Raw genomic sequence first — 27,677 nt, 5'->3', positions numbered from 1 at the left:
CAGAATACTCTCTCCGTTTCAACAAGAGCGGGATTTGCTGCTAGTGCCCCATGTGTGTGGTGCATGATTGGGGAAGACAAGTTGTGGGAGTTAGGATTCCTCTTTGTGGGAATGTGAATGTTAGTGTTTTAATTTCATGCAGTGATGAAGTGGTACATGATCTCATCAAAACTGGTCGGGTTCGTTCTCTCGGGGCTTTCGGCCCACTCAGAAAAATGCATGGCAATCCATCCATTGCATTTGCAGAAGCCATGTTTTTACCTCATGGACAACTAACCTTTAACCCTATAAAGCCTGAGCTATGAAAGAATTGGCAGAAAATTCCAATTTTTTGAAATTGAACCCTTTATTTAGGCCTATAACAATATATATATATAATTTATATATATATATATATATATATATATATATATATATAAATTCAAAAAATATGTTATTTCACGACCTTTCTGGTGTATGATATATGATATGTACTTGAAGTGCCAATGGTATGGTCCAGGGTGAACAGGGGAAGTGTTCAAAGGTATACAACAGTATTTGGTTCAAGTATTGATTAAACTGAAAACGAAAAATGGAATTGAAAATGTGCATCATATATGATACAAATGGCTTTATAGGGTTAAACTCGTTGATCAGAGCACATCAAATTTTAAAGCATACCTATCGCGGGACCTTGGCTCTAGATGGTAGCTGAGCCTAATTGGTATAGTCAGCGGACATTTTCAGATGCCCCACCGACCCCCTAAATGAGATACTCCACGAAATATGCGAGGAATTCACCCTCTCTGCGCCACTCAAGTAACGGAGAGGAAAAACAGTGCTGCTGTGCTGCTGTTCTGTTGGATGAGAGCTGAAGTAATTAAGGTGCTGCCTTTGTGTGTCAGTATGTTTGTGTATAAGCGCGCCGGCATTGATTCTGCGCGTGTTTGCTTGTGTAAGTCATGCGTGGGTGAGTGACAGGTGCAAGCATTCAAAGATGTTTTGCTTTCGCTATTGGTGAGAAGTGGAGAGCTCTAAAAACGATTTCTTTCATCATTTTCATCAACGCTTTTCAAGGAGATCAAGGGAGAATTACACAAGTGCGCACTTATTTCACCAAAAGAATTTAACAGCTGACTGAAAGAGGTGCAGAATTTTAATGGCATTATTTTTGCACATCTCACTTGCAAACAACTCTAATCTTTGATTATACAACATTACATGGATATCAAAGGGTATCTAGTAAAAAGGCACTTAGAAGACCACACCGGAATACTACAATGGGGATGATTATTGAGAAAGAAAAAGAACAGAGTGTGAGGCTGTAAGATGTGGTCAGTGTTCCATGGGAGCCTCCTCATCCTCCTCCTCCTCCTCACTACAGGGTTCATAATCATCATCCAAGGCTAGGTCTCCTTCTTCCTCTCCCTCCATCTCTCCCCCCAGCTCCCCTAGCAGCTGCTCCACATGCTCCGACATCGGCAGGTCATCACAGCGAAGCTTACCGTAGAGCTGAGAACAAGGGAGAGAAAAGAAAAATGAGACAAGGGATGACGCAAGCGGCTGATGAGCTTGTACCGTGCTGGGGGGAAAAAAAAATTGCATCCCTTTAAATGGAAAGTAAATTGTAATGCAGACATGTGGACAATGAATTATAATTGTGTAGACGGTGGAGCCATCACAGGAAATTAGATCTTTTGAGAGAAAAGCTCTCCACAGATGCCGCTCTTCCTCCAGCGCTGTGTCACTCGAGTTAACAGTGCATCACTACAGCGTCAGTGAGCAGCAGTTTGGAGATGAGGGAAGTGAGCAGCCCCGAGGTTTGAAGTCTCTAAGCGCTGGTTAGCCCGCCTGAAATATCCAACAGCAGCTGCATTCTGTCAGCGAGGCAGTCACGGCTCGCAAAACGCTGGTAAACAGTTTTTGTCTTTCATTTGGCAAATCAGCACATTTGATACACTGTTCGGCTGCACAGAGGAGACAAAAAGACCATTTATCTTCCTTTGGATGTCACAACATGCATGCGCGCTCGCACAAACATAAACACATTTGTACGTACACATACGCGGGCGCAAATGTGTCCCGGTGCACATATGGTATGTGGTGTACACGTGCACACACACACACAATCGAAATTGTTATCTCTGTGAAATATACTGTGAAGGAGCAAGATAAAAAGTCCTGTTCTGAAAGCCGCAAGTAGATCTATCTCTGTAAAATACTCCGCTTGTGTGTAATTACTGAACCCAAAGTGGAGTTGGGTGACAAAGACACTGCTACCACTAAAAACAGCAAATGTAACAGTGTGTGTGTGTGTGTGTGCGCGCATACAAAGCAAAGGCAACTAGTACAATTTATTCCTTTCTTTGCAAACAAAAGTGAGAGAGAAAGAGTGAGAGGAAGGGAGAGAGAAAGAGAGAAACAGAGAGAGAGAGAGAGGGAGGAAAGAGTAGGAATAGTTGAGATGATCTGGGACATTTATTCTATTTAGTATACCAGTCATACATAAAAATAATACACACATACACACAGACACACACACACCGAGTCACTTGGGTTCATGGACAATAAGCAGCTGAGTGCCATCATTCTTACTAAAAGTGTAACGAGGCCAGAAAGAGTGAAGAAGAGTGTGTGTGACTGCTTTGCCCCAGGAACAGTCTCTAAGCAACAGCAGGTCCTGACAGGAGACACGCACTCCCATGGGAACTCATTTGGAGTGCAAGAATTTCTCGTGCACGTGTGTGTGTGCGCGTGTCTGTGTGTGTGTGTGTGCGGCTATAAGTGGATGTTGTCTCTGCAGGCTGGAGCCCCAGGGAGCCGGAGTGTGACCCAGGCCCAAGCCAAGGCTCTGATACCAGGGGAAGAGCTGACCCAATCAACCCCCTCAGAACGCCGCGGACACGAGGAGAAAACACTGATTTTCATTCTGCCTGTGTCACTCGAAAAATGCCTGGAGATGTTTATCCACAAGGAGTACTCTGAATAAAAAGTTTGGTTTGCTTTTGAATAGGCTTGGCTTATGCTCAATACCCAGAGTAATTGCACAGATTAGCCTTGGGAAAGGTGGGCAGGGTGAGGGGGGGAGAGGAGGAGGAGGAGGAGGAGGGGGGGTCTTTCATATGAGCTCCATAAGAGAGAAATGTTGGTATGCGTGCGTGCAGTACATGCTGTACTACAGAATGCTATATTATGTGTGGATATTTACCAGTGAGCGGCCGATTGATCGCAGAGCGTGCCTGCTAGATAGTACGTGATTATTCACTGGGATGCTTTTGGCTAGCTAAACAAACAGGAGCTATTCTTTACATGCGCCGCACCAAGCGCTGCTGAGATCAGCACCGCCATAACAGGGAAAAAAAAAAAAAAAAAAAAAAAAAAAACACAAGGCATTTCTCATTTACAGCAGCCTATGTTTTCTCTCCTCACTTTCACGGCCGAGAGAGCTGCCTTGAGAACGAGAGAGGGAGGGAGAGAAAGAGTGTCTGCACGTGTGTGTGTGTGTGTGTGTGTGTGTATGCGCACACACAAAATGGTTTAACTTTTTCATGGTTCACTTTGCTCTACTTTCAAAACCCAAGTCATGGGCCAGAGCACACCTGACCACCGTCTCCCCCCCTCTCTCTCTCTTTCACACGCACACGCTCACAGCTCCTTAATTTACTCCATCATTACTTAATGATTTGGGGTACAACTATATGGTCTCCACAGGATAATCTTACATTACAACGCCTTGTCTAGCATATAGTGCAATAACAAGAGCTAATATACCCCCCGATTCCAAAAATTTGTCTTTTCCCTCCAATTCCTGCCCGCCCCCCTTGTCTCTCTATCTCGTACGGCAGAATAAGGATAGGGTGATTATGTGGTGAAAGCATAATGGTTCCATCATTGTTCATCTCCGATTACTCATCTCTCCTTAACCACTTTCTGTTCTCTCTCTCTCTATTCATTTCTTAATGCCCTCACACTAAGGGTTTCTCTTCTAGGCATTTTCTCCGTCTTCGGCTTTCTTTTACCCTCTCTTTCTCTCCCAAATGACCTTCCTGTCAAGGTGATAGATACCTCTTCATACTCTCACCTCTCGTAGGTGCGCCACACACACACACACACACACACACACACACACACACACAGAGGCAGCAGCGATGCCAGATCCAACTCTTCTCCCTCCATCTAAGCCTTCGTTCCCTTGTCCCTTTTTTCACAGAAATGGAGCTTTCCTCCTGTATATCCCTCCTATAGGGAGAGCGGTGTGATTAAGTGCATTGCTTCAACACATTTTCTCTCTCTCTTTCTCAACCTCTTTGGCTCAACCAGTCACTCATATGCACACAGACACACACACACACACACACACACCCTCAGATGGGAGGAGTGGGGGGGTGTGACACTAGCTGAGATTAGACCTTCTTGAGTGTGAACAGGGCATGTCGTCGGCACTCTGTTTCTCTCAAGGGGCTTGACTGAAAAATACACACATACAGATGTGCACGCACACACACACACACACACACACAACTTAACACTTCACTCTGCCTGTTCACAGCCTTGGCAGGGAAAGGCATTAAAATTACATGACAAACACACCTTGGACCAACCCAAGCCACAATCTATGCCCATGGGAGAGCCTTTCAGCCACATCAAATAGCAAAGCTTTTGACCTTCATTTGCCCCAGTGTGTTTCAAAGTCTGTGCACACTTTGAATGTGGGCAGGCAGAGGCGCGCACGCACACACACACACACACACACACACACTCTCCTCTGTGCATACACACTGCAGATCCTCCCTTCGTCGCACCCTATCTGGCTAAGACTCAAATTCCATTTCACGTCCGGTTTACTATTGATTTTACCCTCGCCACTATTCACCCGCTACACCTCCTCCCCCCACCCCACACACACACACACACACACACACACACACACACCACATCCAATCTGTTCTCCTCCCCGCCTCCCCTTTGATTTGCCCACTCCTGCTCACCCTCCCTTTCCTCTCCTACACTTCTTTCTTGTTCTCTCAACCCATCCATTCTTCCCTATCATGCCCCTTTTTAGAGCATCTCATCTCAATGTGGTGTGTGTGTGTGTGTGTGTGTGTGTGTGTGTGCGCGCGCATCGATCACAGAATAGATGAATAATGAAGACATTTCTTGACAAATAATTAGATATGCAACTTGGCACACACAACCATGATTAAATATGTGCATCTACATAAGGTGTGCTTGCACTCTCTCTCTCTCTGTCTCACACACATACACACGTAAACACACACACACACACACACACACTTACTTAGCAAAGTCATAAAGTATGCAGAGAAGTGGACTGGCGCCAAAAGAAGCCGTTGGGCTTTGAGGCCTCATTTCCATGTTGGAGCCCATTTTAACTAGCAGACTGACTCATCGTTAATAATTAACACTCATATTCACACTCAGAAACAAAGCTCTGATATAAACAAGGGAAGGGTCTCAACCACACAATGCACACATGCCATAAAAAGAGTAAAAAAAGTAACCAAAAGCAGAGTTACAGATTTAAGTGTACCGCGAGGGACTTACTCTCCCACCACATTCCACTTCACCTTTTCAAGGTCTCTGTGCATTTACCTTTCACATTATTCTCTGCCTGTTGCTTCACTCACCCTGCAAGCAAACAGCCATTCTGTTTACTTGTCATGCTCTGAAGGCCCCTCCCAATTCCTTTACCAGCCTTTCACCCTTTTGTTCCGTTGTGTTTATTCTCTTTCTGCAGAAATGGCTAAATACTCAGTCCTCGCTCTTTCTCAACAAGGTTTTTTTTTTTCATTGACTCTCTCTCAACAAAAATGGCAGCTCAACGCTATACCAGCAAAGCACCCTAATTTCTCTCCCCCACTGTTCCTTTCTTCAATTCCTTTCTCTCTGCAGCTCAGCGTCCACCTCGCTCCCCTCGTGTTCGTCGGCATCCCCAGCGGACGCTGGTTAGACAGGCCTGTCACTACGCTGCTGGCCGGAGAGACAGTCATCAATACACCGCCTCTGTGCTGCCCCTATTCATCTGTGGAGGGAAGAGATAGAGGAGAGGAAAGTGGAGAAGAGGAAAGGAAAGGAGGTGGAGTCTGCAATCCCTCAGTCTGTGCTGTCTGATTTACAAGCCTATTGGATTTTAGACTTACATGAATCACCGCTCCATGGCGACGGTGCGCCTTGACAGAATGACAGAGTGAACGAGACACATCATTCTGCGCGCGTGTGTGTGTGTGTGTGTGTGTGTGAGAGTGAGAGAAAGATGAAGGTATATTTAAACCTCTTAGACAACAAAACCATGGCTGAGGCAACAGTGGAGCTTAATTAGGGGCGTCTCATGTTCACAGCATGACATGAAATTCCTTCTCTGACAAGGGCTGGTTTGTCGCAGCTTTACCTACTGGAAGCAAATATCTGTCCTGTCATATTTATCTCAGAGATGAACAAGAGGCTTTTATGGCTCTGTTGGCGTATCATCAAAGAATTTATGAGGTTACCGTGACAACACGTACCTTCTTAGCCCTGGTCAGGTATGAGCGGGCCGCCTCCCTCAGCGCGTCCCGCTCTTCCCTCTCCTTATCCGTCGCTTCCCTCCCCTCTTTCGTCTGCTGCTCGCTTGCTCTTTCCATCTGGAGGTAGCACACCCAGCCGGAGAGATACCACACCTGGGAGAGGGAGAGAGAGAAAGTGAAGGTGGGCCGGGGCGGGCCGACAGTCAGACACAGAGAAAGTGGTCTTTGTTGCAGCTAAGTGAGCTGTGACAGGGGGGAAACAGATTTGTGACTCTCAGGGAGCGTGCCTGCATGAAATCCGCACATCCCTTGGTGACAAATGGGTTTCACACATGTAGCGGGGATTCACGCGGGCTGACGCCGACAAGCCATCACTCACACAGCGCCTGTCAATGCGATCTAATTCTGACACATTAACTCATTTACAAATACAAGTGGATTCGCCCGGCTTGAATTTTTGCACATTCTGCTGGTACTACATGATATCAAAAATAATTTATGAGGGCAGTTTTTTTGCTCTGAAACTTATACAAAGAAATATATCAAAAACGATCAACTTGAAAACATGGTAACAGAATAAAAAAATAATTCCCCTGGCAATAAAAAAAAGAACTGCTTTGCATTTCAAATGCTGTTATACTCACTCCCAGCTTGTGTTGTGAACAATATTTGCAGCAAGGTGAAGCTGCAGCAAGGTGAAGATGAATGTTTTTATTCATCTATTTATTTATCCGCTTACTTTACAAATTTAATTTCTCAATTTTATATTCCCCGTAATATCAATTTCACTGCAAGTGAAGTGGATGTTCCGCAGGAGCTTTTTCTTTTAAAATTTACAACTTCACAAACATTGCTCGTAATTACATTTCCACTTCGATAAATTGAGTACTTAGGATGTGTGTGTGTGTGTGTGTGTGTGTGGGTGTGTGTGTTGGGGGGGTGGGGGGTAAAAAAAAAAATGCTGTACAGTGCAGCATGCCATAGTTTAAGCGACTACAGTGCTGGAATAATCAGGACAACTACATTATTCACTTGAGGTGTAATGATTCATTCACTGCATCTATTATAAATTTTGCCGATTCAACTGCATGTATCTGCCAAAAGAAATACATAGATTAATCATTCTGACCTGAGCCTGAATCAATGTGAAATACTATGAATTGATTCGTTCATGATTTGTAAGGTGCACTATGCAAAATAGAGAGAACCTTTGGACCCAACGGACAAAAGTCATGGAATAAGCACGCAATTCATCAGTGAGATGGGACGATAAGAGAACCATGAAGACCCAACCATCAAATCCCATACTTCAGATACAGTCTAAAGGGTGCTCACTTAAAATCAAACCTCGGTACTTTTGCGTAGTTCACCTTCTGAGCTAAGGACATTCAGCTTCTTTCCTGTGGCAGACACAGGATGTCAAGGTAGGCAGTGTAGAGTTCTCAAATTCTGCCCGAACCCGACCCTACCTGACATTTTCGGGTAGGGTTGGGCCTAAAATGTATGTGAATTGGTCGGGTAGGGTAGGGCTTCGGGTCCTGGTTTTGTGATGAAGCTGCCTTCCGCCAACTATTAAGTCCGTTCTCTCACCGCTACTAGAATTTGAGCCAACCGGCGCTGCTAAATAATGGCGAATTTGGCGATCTTTTTTGTTTTTCCTCTCCTTTCTTTTTTTTTCAGGCTTTATCGGGCTGTCGGGCCTAAAGTTCGGCTGATTAGTAGGGTAGGGCAGGGCCTCGGGCTGGCCCAGTATGGCCCGGGTAGGGTAGGGTCTTAATTTTCAGGTCCAATGAGAACTTTAAGGCAGTGGCATGTTCAGAAAATGTTTTATTAGCATTCGCCAAATTTAAAAACATCATATCTGTTAAACTAAACCAATTTGCTAGTTCTGTGTGGTTGTAACTAAAATAGTCACCAGAAAAAAAAACAATGTCATCCATAGATTAGCACATAACCATTAGCAAGATTGTAAGGCCGAACAAACAAGCATCACTCAATATGAGGTGAGAGAGCGCCCTTTGGTGTGTGCTGTCTGATGCATTCTCAAGTCATTTTGATGTTCCACAGAATGTCTCAAGAGCCAAGGGAACGCACATTTTCAGCTGCAAGGGAACATGCCCACCAAGTCGAGTCATCGTGTTTTCTTTCTTCGCCATTACCACACACTTCGTTCTACACACAGTAGTAAAATCACATACACCAAAGGAGCAGCATTACACTTGCTCTTACACCTCCAACACAGTCATGTTCATCGCTAACTGCACACGGAGGTGTGTGCACGCCTCTCATCTAAGGCCAGAGATCACCCACCCACTATTCTTTTACACCAAGAGACGAATATTAGCTTTATTCATTATTCATCGAGGGCAGAGGCAGTAGGGACCTGCACCTCTGCCAAATCAACCATTTAGCTAACAAACACATCAAGGCATGCCACAATGAATTCAGAATTGCCGCTGAGCATGCTGAGTGGGAGGCTTCCCTGCAGCCATGCTTATCAGAGTAGCAGCAGCGCTGAATGGCCGGAGCTTCCTCGAGTCTCAGGATCGCAGCACCGGCGGCACGGCTTTTCTCAGTGAACACCAGTGGTCAAACAAGGAATGCAGAGTCCTCTGTGAATGTAAAAGGGTGTGTTTTTTTTTTTTTTTGTCTCTGAAAAGGGCTTTCTCTGAATGCAGATCTTATTAAAATTGTGCTTATGTGTATGTGTGAGGGAAAGAAAGACTGAAATTGGGTCACATCAATTCATAATGCAAACTACTGTATGTCCCAAAACGGCTTAGCGAAAATAAGGCTCTTTTAAAAACAGTTTATGAAAGACAGCCTGTTTTAACATGTGTTAAAAATGCTTGTGCATAAGGGCTCAAACATTTTAATATTAGACAGTAAGCTAATTAAGAACTTCAGAGAATCCACTCTACCCTACCCCAAGCAGAAGCACACATAATAAAATAAACGCTGCGTATGTCAATCAAATCACTTCTCAAAGTGGAGGCACATCTTAGCTCCCATATGGTGCTGCTGAAGGAAGAACAAAAGCCTCATGAATCAACAGAATACTTTGAAAGAAGATTTGCAAGGAGCTAACTCAGTTGTTTGTGCAGACTTAACGTTATATAAGTACTGTTCTAACTTATGAGCGGGAGAACAAGGAGATACACAAGAACAAGGAGACGGAGGCAAGCACTAACAACTTATCTGCTGCACGGAGGAGAAAGAGAAGGAATGGAGAGAGAGAAAGAAAGACAAAAAAATAAATACTGAGAGAGCATGTGTGTCTGTTACATTTCTGCCATTATTAATATGACTCTTGTAACACAACTGGGCTGTGATGTGACAAAACACTGTCTGGTCATTAAAACTGGTGAGTGTGCATGCATGTGTGAGCCCTCGCGAACACATGATTGGCTGCAGGCCTGCTCAAATCGGGTGTCACAGCTGTGCGTCTCTGGAGCGAGTTTAAAAGTTCAGCCCCCTGATGACTGCTCTCAATCTGTCAGCTGAAGGGTGTGTGTGGGAGGCTGAGCCTGAGGGGGAGTGCAGGAGTGAGGGGGAGAGAGAGAGAGAGAAAGAGGGAGAGAGGGAGACTGCCATGCTATTCTAACTGACACACAGTGGCGCACCTTCACTTCCTCTGCTGCTCACAGAGGGGATTTAGAGCACACTGACAGCACAGAGCACCCAGGAAAGCACGGAAAAAATACTGCCGTTTACGCCGCTTTCTAGTACGCATTCAGGTTCTCGGTCGTATTCTGTGTGTGCGCATTTGAATACAAACATTAACAGCAAGCCACACACACCAAAGTTTGAGCGTGGCGACGGCTTGCAACTCCTATAAGCATGAATGCGCACAACACACATTTCACAAAAGAGTGGCTCAGCAGAAGTGTCTAGCTGCTCAGGTTGAGGCCTCCTCCTTCTCGCTGTGGTGATGAAAGCAAAGTTTTGCCGAAAAGTTGGTCTTATCCAGCAGTAGCTACTGTATCATTAACAAGCCTGCCTGCAAGAGGATACATCAAAGCCACCATCTAAACCTGCTCATCCAGCAGTAACACACCCACACACACACACACACGGAGCATGGAGTTAATTTACAATAATGATCAGTTCATTGAGACAGATATGCTGGTAATGCAAAATCAAGTGAACCAGATTATACATAGCCTAAATCCCTTAATTTAGACTTTTACTTTGCTCACAAATTTGACAGCTGTTTCTGTGCATTTTGAATTCACAACAAGCAATGAAGATGATGCAAAAAAATGAAATAAAAGTGGAATAAAAAGATTGGGGGAGGATTAGGGTTAGGGGGCACATTATCACTCACCTGGACAACCTCGTCGTCCTCCTCCAGAAGGCCCTCCAACACATCTATTGCCATCTGAGAGAGGGAGAGAGAGAGAGAGAGAGAGAGAGAGAGAGAGAATGGGGACAGAAAGTGAATACAGAATTGCAGTGATCTCTGTGAAGGACTCAAACATTACCACAACTCTGTCACATTAACAAATAATTGGTGGTGCAAACACAAAATGGATGCACACACATATGCTCTCTCGCTCACTTAGCTTCTCTCTCACACACACACACACACACACACACACACACACACAAGCTGTGCATTTCTTCTAAGCCAGCCTGATCGATCAGTCAGAGTGATCAGAGGATCTGATAAGCGTCTATGAGGTCAGTCTCCGATAGACAACGTCGTCAATAGCAACAAGACAACAGACACGGCCATCAATACTCACCCACCGGTGCTTATCACATAGTCGATACTCACTTCGGCCACTCTATTCCACAGCCCACTTAATCCATTCACTGGCATTAACAGCCAATATTAGTATCCTTAGCATCCTCCGCCCTTTGCCAGACACATTGATCAATCTCAATATCAGCCTGAACCATGGAAAATTATCCACCTCGAACACCTTGAAAATAAACACGCACATTTATACACATACACAGACACACACACACACACACACACACACACTTTACAGCTGCTCAATAGGCTGCCATCAATACTCCAGCTGAGATAGAGCCCACCTGATCACAACAGTCGATGCCCATCCTCCTAATCTAACCGAGAGCTGGTGGATACGACAAAATAAAATCTAACCATGTCTCCTGCTGAATACCTTGATATTGTGACGATACTGTTGGGATGACTGTTGGTGCTTTCTCAAGATATTTACGTAACAGTCTCTTGACTATATATACAAAATTTACTTTAGGTAACTCCAGCTGATGTCGATTTAATGATGATCTGTTTATTGCCTACAAGCACTTCAGGATCTGAGGGATACAGATGTTAAGTTGTTTATATTTGTATCGTTATTGTGTATGTTGTGTCATTAACTGTCACTTATTCATTTGTTTATTTTGATTAATAGCATTATCATTACCACTGTTATTTGCTTTGGCAATATAAGCACTGTGTTGTCATGCCAATAAAAGCTATTAAAATTGATAGAAGCCTGGTCTCAGTAAAAACTTACAATGAATAGGGGTGGCTGATATAGACTCAAAATAATATCACAATATTTCATCGTAATTTGTGGTAATGATATTAACGACGATATGAAAAAAAAATGACAATAGCTACAGTGTTACTCACAGAATGACACTGTACATACATAAGCCTAATTTCTTACTATTTCTTATTTCACCATCTTGATTCTAGTTACTCCTCCACCTTAATTTAGTGTTTTTACTCTGTTTTACCATGACACTTTTTTGTGTGTGCAAATTTATACCGGTATTATCGTGAACAATATATGGCACAGCCCTACAAATGAATGATTTCTATAGCCATGCTCAATAACCACTAACTGGCAAGATATAGGGCCAACAGTCTAAACTTGAACAGGAAGAAAAGACTTCTATTACAAATCACAATCAGATCATAACCACTCTGGATGTCAGCACAGTTACTGTCTCTCTCAGATCAGCTCTACATTAATATTTCCAAGTTTTCATTGAACAGTCACACATTCACCTGGGGGGATACAAGCCCGGCCTGACTTGTTCCCCTGGTGATGGACTTTTATAGCTGAAACGTTACCTTGGAGACTGCGTAGCCTAATATCAAATAGGAAACATAACAGCATAAAAATCTGGAAACAACACAAATGTACACCTCGTTACAATTATTGAATAAAGGTAAAATTATGGACAAAATTAAATTCTATATTACAAGAATTTTCTATTAGACATGGTAACAATTTAAATCTCAAATAATGTATTTAACGTAACATGCAAGAGGCCAATTTTACATCTACACACAAGAGATTTTTGCTAACCAATCAACAGTGAAACGGATATGATGACTAAGCAGGTGAAGGTAAATAATACACCAGCTACAGCAAGTTTTGAAAACTGGATCCCTTTGCAGTAGTGCAGCTTTTGAAACCAGGAAAAAAAAACACTTATGCCATATCACAATATTACAATATTCAAAATTGCAGACATTGTTTAGACTTGTATTGTAATATCTCCCAATCCAAAGGTCACCTCTTTTCTCGAACATTCCCATCCCCTTCCCCCGACTATTCCTCTTATTTCCTCTCTGTAGCGTCTCCCACAGGACGTCCAGGGTCTCACCGAAGCAGAATGCTAGGTGACCTTTGCCACAGTCATTCAATATCGGGGTTAGTTACCTTGGGCACTTTCAGCTACAGAAAACACACCTTGACTAAAGTAGGTTGTGTGTTTATTTTCTCCTGCCTCTCTCCTTGCAGATTCTGTGTGTGTGTGCGTGTGTGTGTGTGTGTGAGGCCCCAGGTGATGATATATTGATTTTTGTCAACCTCAGGTTGGAGGCGACTGTTAGCCAATCACCCGAGGAGAAGGGCAAGAACACCAAAACACACACACATACACGTGCACGCACACACACATACACCCACACAGGCATGGCTACACACCCAACCATGCAGACACACATAACGGCGTGCACAACAAGCAGCACTTGTTTCTTGTTAAGGCGGTCTTATTAGCTGGAGAGCTTCCTAATTCTTTTCCCTCTCTTTTGAGTTCTCTCTCTTTTCATTAAGCCTAGGTGGTTCCGGTGGCGACAAAGAGGTCTGTTGCCTGGGTAGACCAAGAGAGAGTCGGGTTAATTGAGAGCATCTCGTTAAGAGTGTGTGCAAATGTGTGTGTCGGGGAGTCAGCTGATTGATTGCTGGTCCAATTACCAGCTGAATATCCATTGTGCTTAATTAATTAATGACTGATTAAAAATAACAAACAAAAATATCTAATCCCTGCTGATGATGAATGGATTCATGTCCAGTGTCTCTCCTTGACTTTTGTTGCATCATACACATACACTCAGGCACACATACACACACACGCGCGGAAATTCAAGCCGAGCACTAGATGTACGAGATAGCAGTAAAGATCTATCCGGGTATTAAACAACTGATAGGACCAGCCAGTGTAGGAGCAACAAAAATAGAACAAGAGATTTCTGGGAGCCAGGATAAGTGAGCCATGATAACCATTATATCGTCTCCACTCGCTCTCCTTCCTAACTACAGTGGTCAACCCAGAGGCGAGTGATTAAAGATTCAGAGATTCTTAAGCCGCTTCAAACTCTAAACAACAACAAGATTAATATTCCCATGAAGATAACGGGAAGGGGAAGGGGGTGAGGGGGTAGCATGAAAGAAAAAGTGAAGAAGATTGGGAGAAGGATAAAAAAAGTGTCTCAATAAACAATGCAAAACTGGTCCATGCACAACAATGGTGCAGCACATGCACATGCACAAACACACACACTCTGCTCTATATGTTGTCCCCTTTATTTCAAGACCTGTTTAAAAAAAAAAAAAAAAAAAAAAAAACAGCACTCTTGGGAGGAGCTCATTTATAATAGCCACTGTGTGAGTGTGTGTGTGTGTGTGTGTGTGTGTGTGTGTGTGTGTGCGCGTGCGTGCGTGCATCTGTGTGCATCTGTGAGTGTGTTTGTGTGTAATCTTCAGGCAATTTTGTTTAACAGAATAATTTTACCCGAGCGCACAGCAGAGACAGGAGAAAGACAAATCACTTTACAAGCAAGGGCAGGCCGTATCTCTAACACGCAGAAACACACACACATACACACACACACACACACACACACACACACACACACACACACACACACACACACACACACAGACAGACGCAGGGACACATCTCACACTTAAGTAAATAAATCCTGGGGATGTCAGTGCTAACTGTATTCTGAAGCAGCATTGAGTAGAACAAGCTGAAACTTAGTGTTAGCTAAATTTAAGATCAGCAGTGAATTACATGAAAGTAAACGAGATTGACAAGCTTAGGGGGGGAACTACCTATCAGCTACTGTGACATCCAGGCCAAAAGACACCTTACTTACTGCTTGTCAAGGGGATGTGTCTGAGAGCCTAGCTGTTGTGTGACTAGTAGTAGTGGTGATGCAAGAGGAGTTCGGTAGTGGTGGTGTGTGTATGTGTGTGTGTGTGTGACTGCGAGTAAGAAATATAGCCCACGGTGAGTTTGTTTCATTGGCTGTTTTACATTAGTGATCAATGTAATGTCCTGTCTTGACAAAACTAATCTCTCAGATAGGCCTCTGTTATTGCACAGTCAGTGCATTAGTTTGCACTTAAAATAAATCAATAAATAAATATATCAAACCGCAGCACAATACACAGACACACACTGAATCGGAAATTGATTCACAAATGCTAAAACAAAATGTCAGGCTATTGGACACAGATACCCACACAGCTGTCTCATTTGTGCTGCCTTCAAACGCTTCTTGTGAGCTCCTACAAGTTCAGAAGTTGTAAACATGACTTGACGTGCATTCAAGTGCCTCTCCTTCTTGGACTTCAGCCAAAGAAAAAATTGACCCTGAAACAAAAGTAATTTTTGGTGGCTGCTGTTTCTCTCTTTTCTTTTTTGCAGAATTAAGTGGCACAGAGCCACTTTTTGCCACAGCAGGAAGACTAAAGAAGAGAGCAGCAGGCATGTAATTGATGTTTTAATTAATTTATTAGACCAATGGCATTGTGGTGGTTTTTCTAGTGCAAATTATTCACATAGAAAGCCAGACAATAATATTAGATTTTTACTATCACCACTAGACTTTTATCATCCATTACTGACATGGTATCCATGTTTTCTGCATTCTAAAAAAAAAGAAAAATCACATTTTGTTAACTCATAACAAAATCCCACATTCCCAGTCAAATTTTTGTTGGGTTGAGCAATCAGTTTGGGTGTAATTTCTGGCAGTAGTTTGATGCAACAATAATTTCCCAAAGTGTTTCTCTAGAAATGCAAAAGCAAGCTCTCCTTATGAACCCCCCCCCCCCCCCCTTTTTTTTTTTTTTTTTTTTACTTATTTTCACTTAGACAGATTTATATTTACTTTTTAATTAATACAAAAAATGTGAAATGCTTTTTAATCATATTATTTACCTTTGGTAGTGTATGCTACACTGGTTTATAGCAAGTTAAAGTCAAGAAAAAACTATCCTTTTCTAATGGCTTTGAAAAACACGACAAAAAAAGATTTTAAAAATTGCTGCCACTTCCTGCCACTGAGAGTCGATGCCCCATACAGCCCCTCTAACACATCGATATTCCAAACCCAACCCAAAGTCTACGCTCTGCAATTTCCCCGCCTTTGCTGCACAGTGGAGGTTACCTCATAGACCCAATGCGGCAGGTCGATTTAATGGGCATGGACTCTCTCATGGCATTAATGCTGTTCGAAACTGATTTTCTATTAATCAAGATAATCAAGTATTCTACATCCCTACCATCATCCAAAATTAAAAGCCTATTCAAACAGAAACCAATGGAAAATGGACAAATGAACCCTGTGAAGGTTCCACTTGTTTTTAAAAGCAATACTTTTCATTTCAAAATTGGCTTCATTAACATTAGATCATTAGCCTCCAAAGCACTTCTAATTCTAATTCATGATCTAATCCTTGAACACGACTTTAATATTTTTGACTCTGTGAAACCCAGTTATGCACAGATAACGCAGTGCCTTTGGCTGAGGTATCACCACCTAATTTTCTGCACTGCCATGTTACCCGTGCCAACAAAAAAGGTGGCAGTGTTGCACTGCTCTACAACTTCAATTCCTCTTTTCATCTCAGAACTAACATCTACTTCTCGTCATTTGAGGTGCTTTTAATGTCCTTCCCTACGCCCATGCCTCAAACAAACTTTGTTCCACATTGCTGTCCTTGGAGCCTACTGACCCATGCTGACCACATCATTATAATTGGTGGTTTTAATATTAATTTCAATGACACATCTAATGCACTAAACCAAGCCTTCACAACAATCACTGGTACACCTTTCTCAAGCTGTCTCTGAACCCACACCCCAAAGCTGTCACACTATCGATTTACTTTCACTCAGTAGTCTTTCTGTCACTGATCTTTTGGTCTCTTACTCTGCTCCATCCTTCATTCTGATTCAATTTATTTACTGTTCAAACGCTGCAAATTTCTCAATATCGCTGCCCTTCCGAAAAGACCCACATTATCAACAAATCAGCCAGAGCAGCTCTAGAATAATCCCTTGATGATGCTCTCGCAAAACTGAATAATTACACTGGCACTCAGGATATCTTAACAAATGAACTAAATAGCATTTTAGTAGGTGCGCTTCACTCTGAAGCTTCCTTTCGGGATAGAATACACTCCTCACCCAATTTTACCCTATGGTTCAATGATTTTATTCGGGCACTCAAACAATCATGACGAAAGAGGAAAAAAGGGCACAATACAACATTAGAAGTATTCCGGCAGGCCTGGAATGAATAATCGCTTAAGTACAAATATGCCCTCCGGCAAGCTAAATCTAATTATTACTCTGATCTGATTTACAACAACAGCCACAACCCCAGATTTTTATTCAACACCATGGATAAGCTCACTAAAACAACCCCGCCCACACTGGTTCCCTGCTTTACAGCAAAGGTTTTTAGAAACTTTTTCACTGAAAAAACTGAGCTAATCAGGAATGATATTGCTATAAATATAAATGTAAATTGTCACTCGCTCCAAGCCAACCACATGTGTTCTGGATTGCATTCCTGGCAACCTCATAAAGACCTGTTCACTGTGATAACCCTCTTCTCAACATCATCAATAAATCCTCAGTTCTGGTATCATTCCCACTGCTTTGAACACAGCAGTTGTTAGACGCTAATTAAAGACCCAACCATGACCTACAAACTCTGAACAATTATAAACAGATCTCAAATTTCCCCTTCAGGTCCAAACTGTTAGAAACGTTGGTTGCTAGCCAAGTCACTGCCCATCTATCCAGTAATATCCTTCTTGATGAGTTTCTAGTTGAGACTGGTTTCAGACCCAAGCACTCCAAATATACCCTTACACCAACAACTAACCAACAATGTATTAACTGCAACAGACTCTGATCTTCCATTTGTCTTGCTGTTAACAGATTTAAGTGCCAGCTTAGACACTGTGGACCACAACATCTTCCAACAAATTCTTGAGAACCTTATTGGTCTCAAGGGACATGCGCTCTCTTGGTTCCGTTCATACCTGAGTAATAGTACACAAAGCACTACATGAAATACATTCATACTATGTCTTCCAGCTCTAAGGTCAAATATGATGTTCCACAGGGATCACTACTCTGTCCACTTTGGTTTCCATTTACTTGCTGTCCTTGGGTCACTTTTTCAAGAACCACAACATAATGCATCACTGCTATGCTGATGACACATGAATCTATCTTCCTATGAGAGTAAAAGATTCCTCTCTGCTGGTTATACTAGAGTCGTGCTTGTCGGAAATCCATCACTGGATGTGCAGTAATTTCCTGCAGTTCCAGACAGATTCACACCACTTTGGACAGATTTTCCATTAATCCTGATGGCTGCACAATTTCGTAGACCCAAACAGTTAAGAATCTGGGAACAGTATTTGACCTCTTACATTTGAGCGACATACCAGGTATATAACATGAACTGCCTTCTTCCACCTTTGTAAAATAGCCCCCAAATATTTTATCAAATTTAAACACTAAACACTTAAATCCTTCTACATGCATTCATAACATCTAGAATAGACTACCGTAATGCGGTTTTCCCTGGCTTAACCAAGACAGCAACAAAAGGGCTCCAATTGGTTCAGAATGCAGCTACCAGAGTCCTAACAAGACCAAAGAAGCTGGATCATATAATACCCGCACTGATGTCTCTGCATTGGCAACCAGTACATGCAAGAGCTGATTTAAAAATCATCCTTATTACCGATAAGGCTTTAAATGGACTGGCTCCCTCATACAGTCTATCTCCAGCCTTACTGCTCCATATATTCTGTCACATCCTTTACATTCCCTTGATGTTGGTTACTTAACTATTCCTCGTTTTAATAAGAACTGGTTTGGTGGTCAAGCCTTTGCCCACCAAGCTCCACCTCTCGGGAATAATTTATCACTGCACATTCAGGAGGCAAGTTCTACTAATAATTTCAAATCCAGGCTAACTATGACCTCACCAGCTGAGATCCCAAATCATTTACTGTTTTTCCCCCCAAGCTACCCTAACACTGCTACAGTCATATGATCTTTGTTTTTAAAATGACTAACCTCAGCATTGTTGCCTTATTGACATTATTAGCTGTGTAAGTGTGTGTGTGTGTGTGTGTGTGTGTGTGTGTGTGTGTGTGTGTGTGTGTGCGCGTACTTGTCATGTTTCTGTTTTTTTTTTTTTTACTGACTTGTAAAGGGTACAGAGACTCTCTCGGTGATGTGCACCTTAAATAAACTGAATGAACTGTAACTTTTTTTAGCAGAAAGTATTCAAACTTTCAAGATTTGCCTAGGATGTTAAGACACTGCTAATGTGACTGACAAAAATATTCAATAATACTACAGGAAGAAAAGAGTACAAACGCAGAGCACAAAAATACGAACAAATGGTCACACACTGTTGCCCTGCTGAGAAAGAAGCCTTCATACTGACAGCTCTTCAAACTAAAGTGGAAGCACACAACTTTACACAAAGTTTAGAGTTGTGAATAGATTTATACTCCAGAGAGAGAGCGAGAGAGAGACAGAGAGAGAGACAAAGAGTGAGAGACAGAGAGTGAGAGACAGAGACAGTGTGTGTGCATGTGTGTGTGTGTGTGACAGAACGAAGAGGAAGGTGAAAGAAGAGAATATGTTCCTATCAAATACAGCTAAGTCCCAGTCAGGGAGATGGAGAGACAGACAGAAAACAGCTTGCTTCTCCTATTTCTCCTATAAATCCATTTCCATCAAAAACTTTCAAATAGCCAATGGCTAAAAACAAACATGTACACACACACACATGCATGAACATGTATAAGCACACAAGCGCCTGCACAGCAAAATGTCCATGTTAAAAAGCACTCAGGGTGTGTGCAGTTTGTGTTTTGGGCTTGATGACACAAACAGGAGGATGAAGACAAACGACATGTCAGAAACTGTGGACCGCGACGCTGTCATTTTACTGATATACCTGACAGCCCTTCTCCCTCTCTCTCTCTCTCTCTCTCTCTCTCTCTCTCTCTCTCTCACACACACACACACACATAAAACTGTAGCCGAGCCATTTGGGTTGGAGGAAAAAAAGGACGCTGTTCTCATTTCCTGTCAGTAATAACCATAAACCGTTCAACAAGAATGATTACAAATTAATCACTGGATCACAACAGAAAATAGCTGAACCGGCGTTGGTGTGGCAGTAATCACAGAAAATAGCTTCAAGCATTAATGACTGTTAAGAGTTTTTGCAGTGAACTGAAGGCACTGAGCCACTAAAATCAAGGCCATTAATACTGGAAATTGATGAGTGATTTAGTAGACAAGTGTGCTGGATCACAGACATGGCGGCAATTTATCAAGATAGTGCACTCCGGCTTCCTTCCTCCCTTTATTCCCTCTCTGTCTGCCTGTCCCTCCTACCAATCCTTTGGCACCCCCTACCCCTGTCTCTCTCTGTAAATACCACTCTTCTATTATTGACACTGAACTCTGGAGGGGATAAAGACCAAGCATGGCCTTCCCACCCTCTGTGCTATTCACCAAAAAGGGAGCACACAAATTCATATGCTTGCACACACATATACACACTCACACACACACACCCATCTGCCAACAAACACACAGATACCAATAAAAACAGAATGCAGTAGGACACACAACATTTTACCTCATACTCCTCAGTCTCGATGAGCAGTTTGGCCGTGGTGATGCGAGACTCGTAGGGAGGGATCAGATTCTGCAGAAAAGGACAACATCGACACCTCCACAGTGAGTGTTTGCACACAAGCACACCCCAAACATAGTTCTTCCTTTGTCTGATACTAACGCCATCCAATTTCAAGGTACAAAACGTTTTGCAGCAACGCGACTGTTAATCACACTCCAAGTGCTGGCAGGCCGTCTCAAGATCGGCCTGCTCTCAAAGATAAGAGTCATAATAGTGAAGGCCTGGGACTTTTGCCTCAAATCACCCCAGTGGCTGCCTCAGTTTTTTAAATCTAAACTCAAGACCCATTTATTAGTTACACCTTCCAATCTATTCTATCCTCAGGTTTATCAGCCCTCTCTTTTCCATTTGTCGTTGACTTACTTCTGCTGCAGACTGTCCTGCTGGTGCCCTCTGATATGCACCCACCCACCCACTGTGGTATCACATACCATCGTTTCTGGGGCTGGTTATTGGTAAGGACCTCACCATACAATACACTTGATGATATATAGGGTCACTATAAGATTTGTATCATGATATAGTGCAGTGCTCCACACAGGGCTCCAGAGTGCCACTTTGGTCACACATGCAACCAAAAATCTGTCAGGCGTGAGCAAACATTTTTGTTGGTTGCATCAGTGCACCTGAAATTGAACAAGCCTGTGTGTGTGTGTGTGTGTAGCATTTTTTTCCCCACCTGTATTCTGCAAAGACATCCTTGATGCATCCTAGTCTCTCACAGATGTTTTTACCAACCAGCTCACTCTGCATGCCTAAACCTAATCAATCCAACCAACAAAAGCAAAGAGTACTTGGCCAGCCAATCAGAGAAAGAGTAAGTCACGTCTTCACAGAATGCAGGTCGGGGAAAAAATAAGGCATGTGTGTATGTGCGAGACCACACCATGTAGTCCTCTTCAAGTGATATCACAACTTTACAAATACTGGTAATTCAAAATGAAGAGAACTATTGATTATTTGTTGCCAAGAAAACTGATGCAGTGTCCATTTGGGCTGGGCCATGATTCAGACACGATAGAGCCGAGCCAGAGCCAGAGCCTACCACATACAAAAAGGACAAAATACATGCCTTTTGCAAAGAATGGCTTGTCCAATTTCTGTGGCTCAGATGAGATAAAAGAGCATTATACATTATACATTGCATTTCTCGCAAAGCATGGCTGACAGTGCTTTTGCTGTCCGAGCACTGGCGCTCCGACTTGAAATGTTAAGAAAGCAGAACGTCTCCAAGAAATGCGTCCTGTGACAGGTGTGTGGCCGCCAGAGCAGCCAGACTCCCCGCAGCGTTTCAGGTACATGCACAGCAAAGTTATACATAGTAACTGCAATAGCTCTAGTTTAAGCAGAAATAAGACATGCAACAAATTTAAATAGCTAATATGCATGTATAGGTACCAAACTATGGACTCTGTATTTATTACTTTCTGTTTTATTTTTTCCTGATCATTTCTCTGTTTTAAAGCCATATTTTCCTTTGGGTATTTACATTAAAAGGAGATCATTTAAATAATGTATGAAGAAATTACTAATGTGTATGGGAACTGACCAAAAAAAAGTGACACTCAAAATGTATTACTGTGGTGCAAAAAGGCGTGGTGAAAAATTTTGGATGCCCCTAAATTATGTGTTCGCGAATCAAACTGAGAAGGTTAGGCGCACCAGTGCAACCAATGCAAAATACAGTCTGGAGCCCCGACTCACAGAATTGGTTGAAAATGTCTAATTAGAACCTTAAGAATAACATACTGCATAACACCTGGGAAAACTAATAAAATATACAACATACTTGATAAATTGGCTGGAAAGCTCACTCAACAATTTAATTAAATTTCCTATTGTCATTTAAAAAAAAAAAAAAAAAACAGAATCAGCATAATGCACTTTCTTAACACAGCACACTAAAATGTAGATGTCATATCATCATGTGAAAATGAACTGCATAAACAATAAATATCAATACAAGGAGAGAGAGAATGGGATGCAGTATGTGAAAAATAATAACTATACTCAGCTGTGTTGTTTTTTCGGCACAGCTCTAGTTTGTTCCATCTCTTATTTATACTACCTCTTGTTTGACTGTCTCTTACTTTTATCTGTGGCTTTGTATTTGTGCTCACCGCGAAGAACACTGTGACAAACCTGTTAGCTGAAAGTGCTTTATAAATAAACTGGAGTCTTATGAATGCCGGGTGTTAGATGTGAAATGCCAAACAGGACTCAGACTCACCTGCAGGTGTTCGTCCTCCACGCTGGAAGAGGCCGCACTCTGCTCTACGGTGGGAAGCCACACCCTGACACTCTTAATCAGATACTCTCTGCCTTCCTACAGATGGCAAAATACACACATATGGACATCAAGGCACACATACAAACACTCACACCAACAAATAAAAACACACAAAAGCATACATGCCCACAAATCAGGGGCTACAAAAAAAAAAAAATCCATTATTTAGAACAACTTACTGTACATCGACATTACAGTATTTGCAAGCTGGATACTGAATGTTTGATAGATGCTGAAGGATGAACCTTGGATATTATTTCAGTGTTTTGACAGAGCATCAATATAAAGCATTGCCAAACACAGAACTTCATCTGCTGTATGCAGGAAGCCTTTAGGTGATTGGAGCCAGCCTGACCCCTAAGGCCTAACGTTGGTATTACAAGTCCAATTCATCTGCTCGCTCCTCATTTGCTCTGTGTGTAAGCAGCTGAACTGTTTGGTACTTAACATTTATATTTGAATGTTCAAATAATTCCCCAAATTTGAATACTGGGGGGATCTGAGGGAAGTTTAACCTTCTTTCAGGCAAATCAACACAAAATATGCATTCATTCTCAAAAACTGCTAAAGGAGGTTATTACGTCCTCAGATCTGTTATGCCAAACTAGATGTAAATTCTCTCATGGCACAATCTTATTTTAAATTTAAGAGCATTATTGATAGATAACAGTGCAGTATAATTTATAGATCCATGAGCTACCTTCCTAATTAACTCCATTAACAAAACCTTTTTTTCCCTCACCCACCTACACCCACCTTTCAAACAAAGACAAAACAATACTGATTCTTCTGTGTGGCTGCAAACATTAACACAAAACTCCAATAGGAGGACAACAAGTGTTGATTTGGACAGCAGTGACACTGTATTTGAGCATCTACAGTTTTCACAAATGATTCATAAAAAAATAAAATCAAATAAATAAATAAATGAAACAAAAAAACTGCACAGTATTCTCAGTGATCTAAACTATGTCTCTGCCACTTCATCAGGTTCTTGTGGACTCTTTTCCGCTGTGAGTCCAACAGGCTACTCTCTCATCTCTCTCTTTATCAGATGACTCTGTATGACCTGAATGATCTGCCCGGTAATTAACATTCCTATCTGCATGACCTGTCTGTGTGTGTGCGTGTTAATGTATGTGTCCATCTGCTGATTAATGGCATACAATTCAATTTGCTCAGAATAATTAACTCAGCAGATTCCCTCTTTAATGTGGTGATAACTCATCCTGAGTGTGTGTGGGCATGTGTGTGTGAGTGTGTGTGTGTGGACTGACCTGGTTTCTCTCAGTACTGAACAGGTAACTGGCCATGAGCTGTAGAGCCTCAGGGTTGTCATGGTGATAGTGCAATGCTCTCTCAATGAACTCTCTGCACTTGTCCGCAGCTCCCTCTTCCATACTGCATGTACACACACACACACACACACACGCAAAGAAGTCAACTCATACATAACTCACTACCAAAGTGATACCACAAAATGGGACAAAAAGTGACACTGTGTTACACTACCAGAGGTCTGTCAGGTAAATCTCTGCCACAGAGCAGTAAGCCACACAAACATCCTTGGCTGTGGGGAGCTCAGCATCGTCAGCCAGCGGGGCAGCAGCTCCGGCCTGCTGACAGAGAGGAGGGCAGGTGTCTTTAGCTGTACGAAATAAGATTTCGCTTCCCATATCAGATGAATACACTTAGGTAGCCCATGTTCTTGGAAACCTACGCCAGGCATAATTAATCAAAGGGTGGTCTATGTAAAGCTCCTTTTTAACCTATGAATATTTTATGGAATTGTACAATTTCCCTATATTCTCTCTGGAATATGCCAACTGATTAAAGGTTACTTAAATGAATAAAATGATCACGCCCTTCTTTCTATCAAAACTCCTGTTTTTGACAAAAAAATCTATATATATATACTGAATAACCAATGTACATCATTGCCTTCAAATCAAAACGATTACAGCCAGGGGCAAATTTGTCCACATGCAAGTATTTAATTAATTCATTTTAATCGAAAACCTTGGTTAATTTTATATACCTCAAGGTTACAGAAATCCACTTATAAATTCTACATGTGATTCCCCCCTGCAATCATATTCTATCTAAACTCTAAGACAATTAAGATGGATTTGATTAAAATACAGAAGAGATTATTTAACATGTGTTTTACGAATACAGCATTGTGACCAATTTCTGGAGGGACTTGGGGTGCATATTTCTCCACATCTTTGTGTATTACAGTGTTTACTTTGAAGGAATTTTGTTACTGTGAGAATGATGAAATTGTTGAGCTAGTTATGCACTTTCTCAATCCATGTTTTTTTTTTTTTTTAACACATAAACACTATGTCTTAAGGTGTATACCTAGATGTGATGTGAATTCATGCCTTATAACTTATAAATTCACTGTCTGACTGATAAAATTAATATACTCTCAAAATATTTATCCAAACCCCTTGATGCTGCACTGTTACTTCAGCCTGTCCTTTTCATCTAGTAATTATACAACACTTTGTATGGTCTTATTATTAGGGGTGTAAAACTGAACCAGTCAATATGGTGCAAAACCAAACCATAAAAAACGAACCGTTCAATACACAATATACCCTACAAAGTTCTCTTCAGTGGTGGTTGGACCCCGAGGGCGACTGAGGTACTTTACTGTGAGTGTTTATTATGTGTTGAACTGCGAGCTGAAAAGTGCACTGTTACAAAAACATCCAATGTATGAGAGACTTACAGCAACACGCCTTAATTAATCAATATATACTATGTTTGTTTTAAATAGTTCAAGTAGACTTTTGCCTTTGAATGAATATTTGTTGACTCCATATTGCTGTCCCACATCTCTGAATGAAAAAACATCATTTCTGCAAATAAGGCAAAATACAAAAAACACTGGAAATTATTTTTTTTTCTCCCTGATGTACAAAATAAACCAAACTGAAACCATGAGCCAAAAAACACGATACAAAGTGAATTGTGGGTTTGCTGAACTGTTACATCCGACTTACTATCATCTACTTATTATTTATTTATTTTGTCCTTGTACTCCACTTCTCCCTAATAATCTAATATTTTTTCTAGTTTTGTTTAATTTTATAATTTCGATTATGTTTTTAGATGACTGTTTTAAATGTTATAAATGTTACTACATATTGTAGTAACATATTATACCATATAATTTCATTAATGAAGTTGACTTCTGATGGGTCAATAAAATACAATGATTGGTTGTTTTTTTTTTCCTTCTTAATTTGCCAATAGCACCATCTTGTGATAATAACTATTATTACACTGACATAAACCCTTAGGTAAAGTAGCATTTGCCCCTGTATTTAAAAGAGGTTACTGAAAGGATAGATACTGAAGGGCATGTGAGAATGTGTGTTTGTGTTTGTGTGTGTGTGTGTGTGTGTGTGTACTCACAGTGGACTGTGCTTGTTTCTCCAGAGCAGAAAGCAGGACCTGTATTCCTCTCAGGTAGTGGTCCACAGCCTCCTGGCCTGTGTGGATCTGTCCCAGGTACATGAACTTACTGTGGCCTTCATCTGGACTGAGCGCCACAGCTCGCAGAAAAATGTGAGACTCGGTCAAGGACGGTACAACTGACATCAGACAAACATTATCAATCATCAAATATGTGCACAACACACTGTTTTTCTTTCTTGAAGTGACTGAATCTCCAATTTGGTCTCTGACAGAGAAAGACACAGACAAAGACAGCGAGAGACAGAAAGAAATCTCTGCTGTAGGATATTTCTTTGGCTTTCGGTGTGTCTCCTAATTCGGAGTAAATGTGTCCCAGCATGTCCAGCGCCTGTAGGTTGGTGGACTCCAAGTCCAGGGCTCGCTGACAGAAACGGCTGGCCATCTCAAAGTCAAAACTGTCCATGCACTCCTCTGTCTGCACAACAGAGGACAACAAGGGTTAACAAACAGGAATGCATGAAAATCAAAACAATACTCCCAGCATTAGAAAGGCAGGACATGTCTGTGTGTGTGGGTGGCTCTCACCTTCTCTAGCAGCTGCGGTACAGAGTATTTGTCAGCTGTCTTCTTCTTGGCTTTTTCATGCATCCTTAGCTTCATCCTCTCCTGTGGTGCCAAACCAGCAAGTCCTGCGTTGGTAGTGATTAGGGAGAGGGAGATGGTATGTCAGATTTGTCTCATCAGGTCAACAAGGGAGATCAAAAACCACATCTGCAGGTTACATTCAGCTGACAATACTGCTGTCAGTAAATAAACATATATCCAGGTCACATTCAACTAACGTCAACACATCTGCTGTCTGTAATACATGCTGTAAGCAGCTAGCAAAATTATGAACAGTTCACACGTTACCCCCGTTTGAGCAGTTGTCTTTCCTCTTCGTTTTGTTTTTCTTTTTGCTCTTAGCCTGTCCTCCCATGGTGATGAAAAAAATACTTCTGTTATGTTGCTAAAATCACTGCCTTTAAGCCAGACTATGTTCCCACTGTATGTGTGGATATGTGACACGCGTGGAGAGATCACATCAGACCCCAACTATAGGTATACAGCGCGCATGCTCACCGCAGCGTCTACATGACTGCTACGGAGAGTGGCAGCGGACAATAATGTTTGTTTCCTAACG

At 42.0% G+C, this 27,677-nt stretch overlaps 1 protein-coding gene across 2 annotated transcripts; it reads right to left on the bottom strand.

Annotated features, from left to right (window-relative positions):
* Positions 1-1,115: 1,115 nt before the first annotated feature.
* Positions 1,116-27,636, bottom strand: LOC115373318 (probable assembly chaperone of rpl4). 2 transcript variants are annotated; one of them, XM_030071639.1, is made up of 11 exons: positions 27,407-27,636; positions 27,080-27,183; positions 26,823-26,969; positions 26,492-26,644; positions 24,575-24,681; positions 24,340-24,463; positions 23,003-23,098; positions 20,713-20,781; positions 10,831-10,884; positions 6,504-6,656; positions 1,116-1,491 (listed from the first exon to the last, which is right to left on the bottom strand). In XM_030071639.1, the coding sequence occupies exons 1-11, from the start codon at positions 27,471-27,473 to the stop codon at positions 1,315-1,317; spliced, it is 1,251 nt and encodes a 416-aa protein (XP_029927499.1). In that variant the 5' UTR covers positions 27,474-27,636; the 3' UTR covers positions 1,116-1,314. The 2 variants fall into 2 exon arrangements, with proteins under 2 accessions (XP_029927499.1, XP_029927501.1); XM_030071641.1 differs by having other exon boundaries at positions 24,575-24,678; positions 27,407-27,632.
* Positions 27,637-27,677: the final 41 nt, after the last annotated feature.

The sequence above is a fragment of the Myripristis murdjan genome, chromosome 16 (assembly GCF_902150065.1).
Source record: "Myripristis murdjan chromosome 16, fMyrMur1.1, whole genome shotgun sequence".
NCBI lineage: Eukaryota > Metazoa > Chordata > Actinopteri > Holocentriformes > Holocentridae > Myripristis > Myripristis murdjan.
Note: the sequence above shows the minus strand (reverse complement) of the source record. Positions and strands in the feature narration are given on the sequence as shown.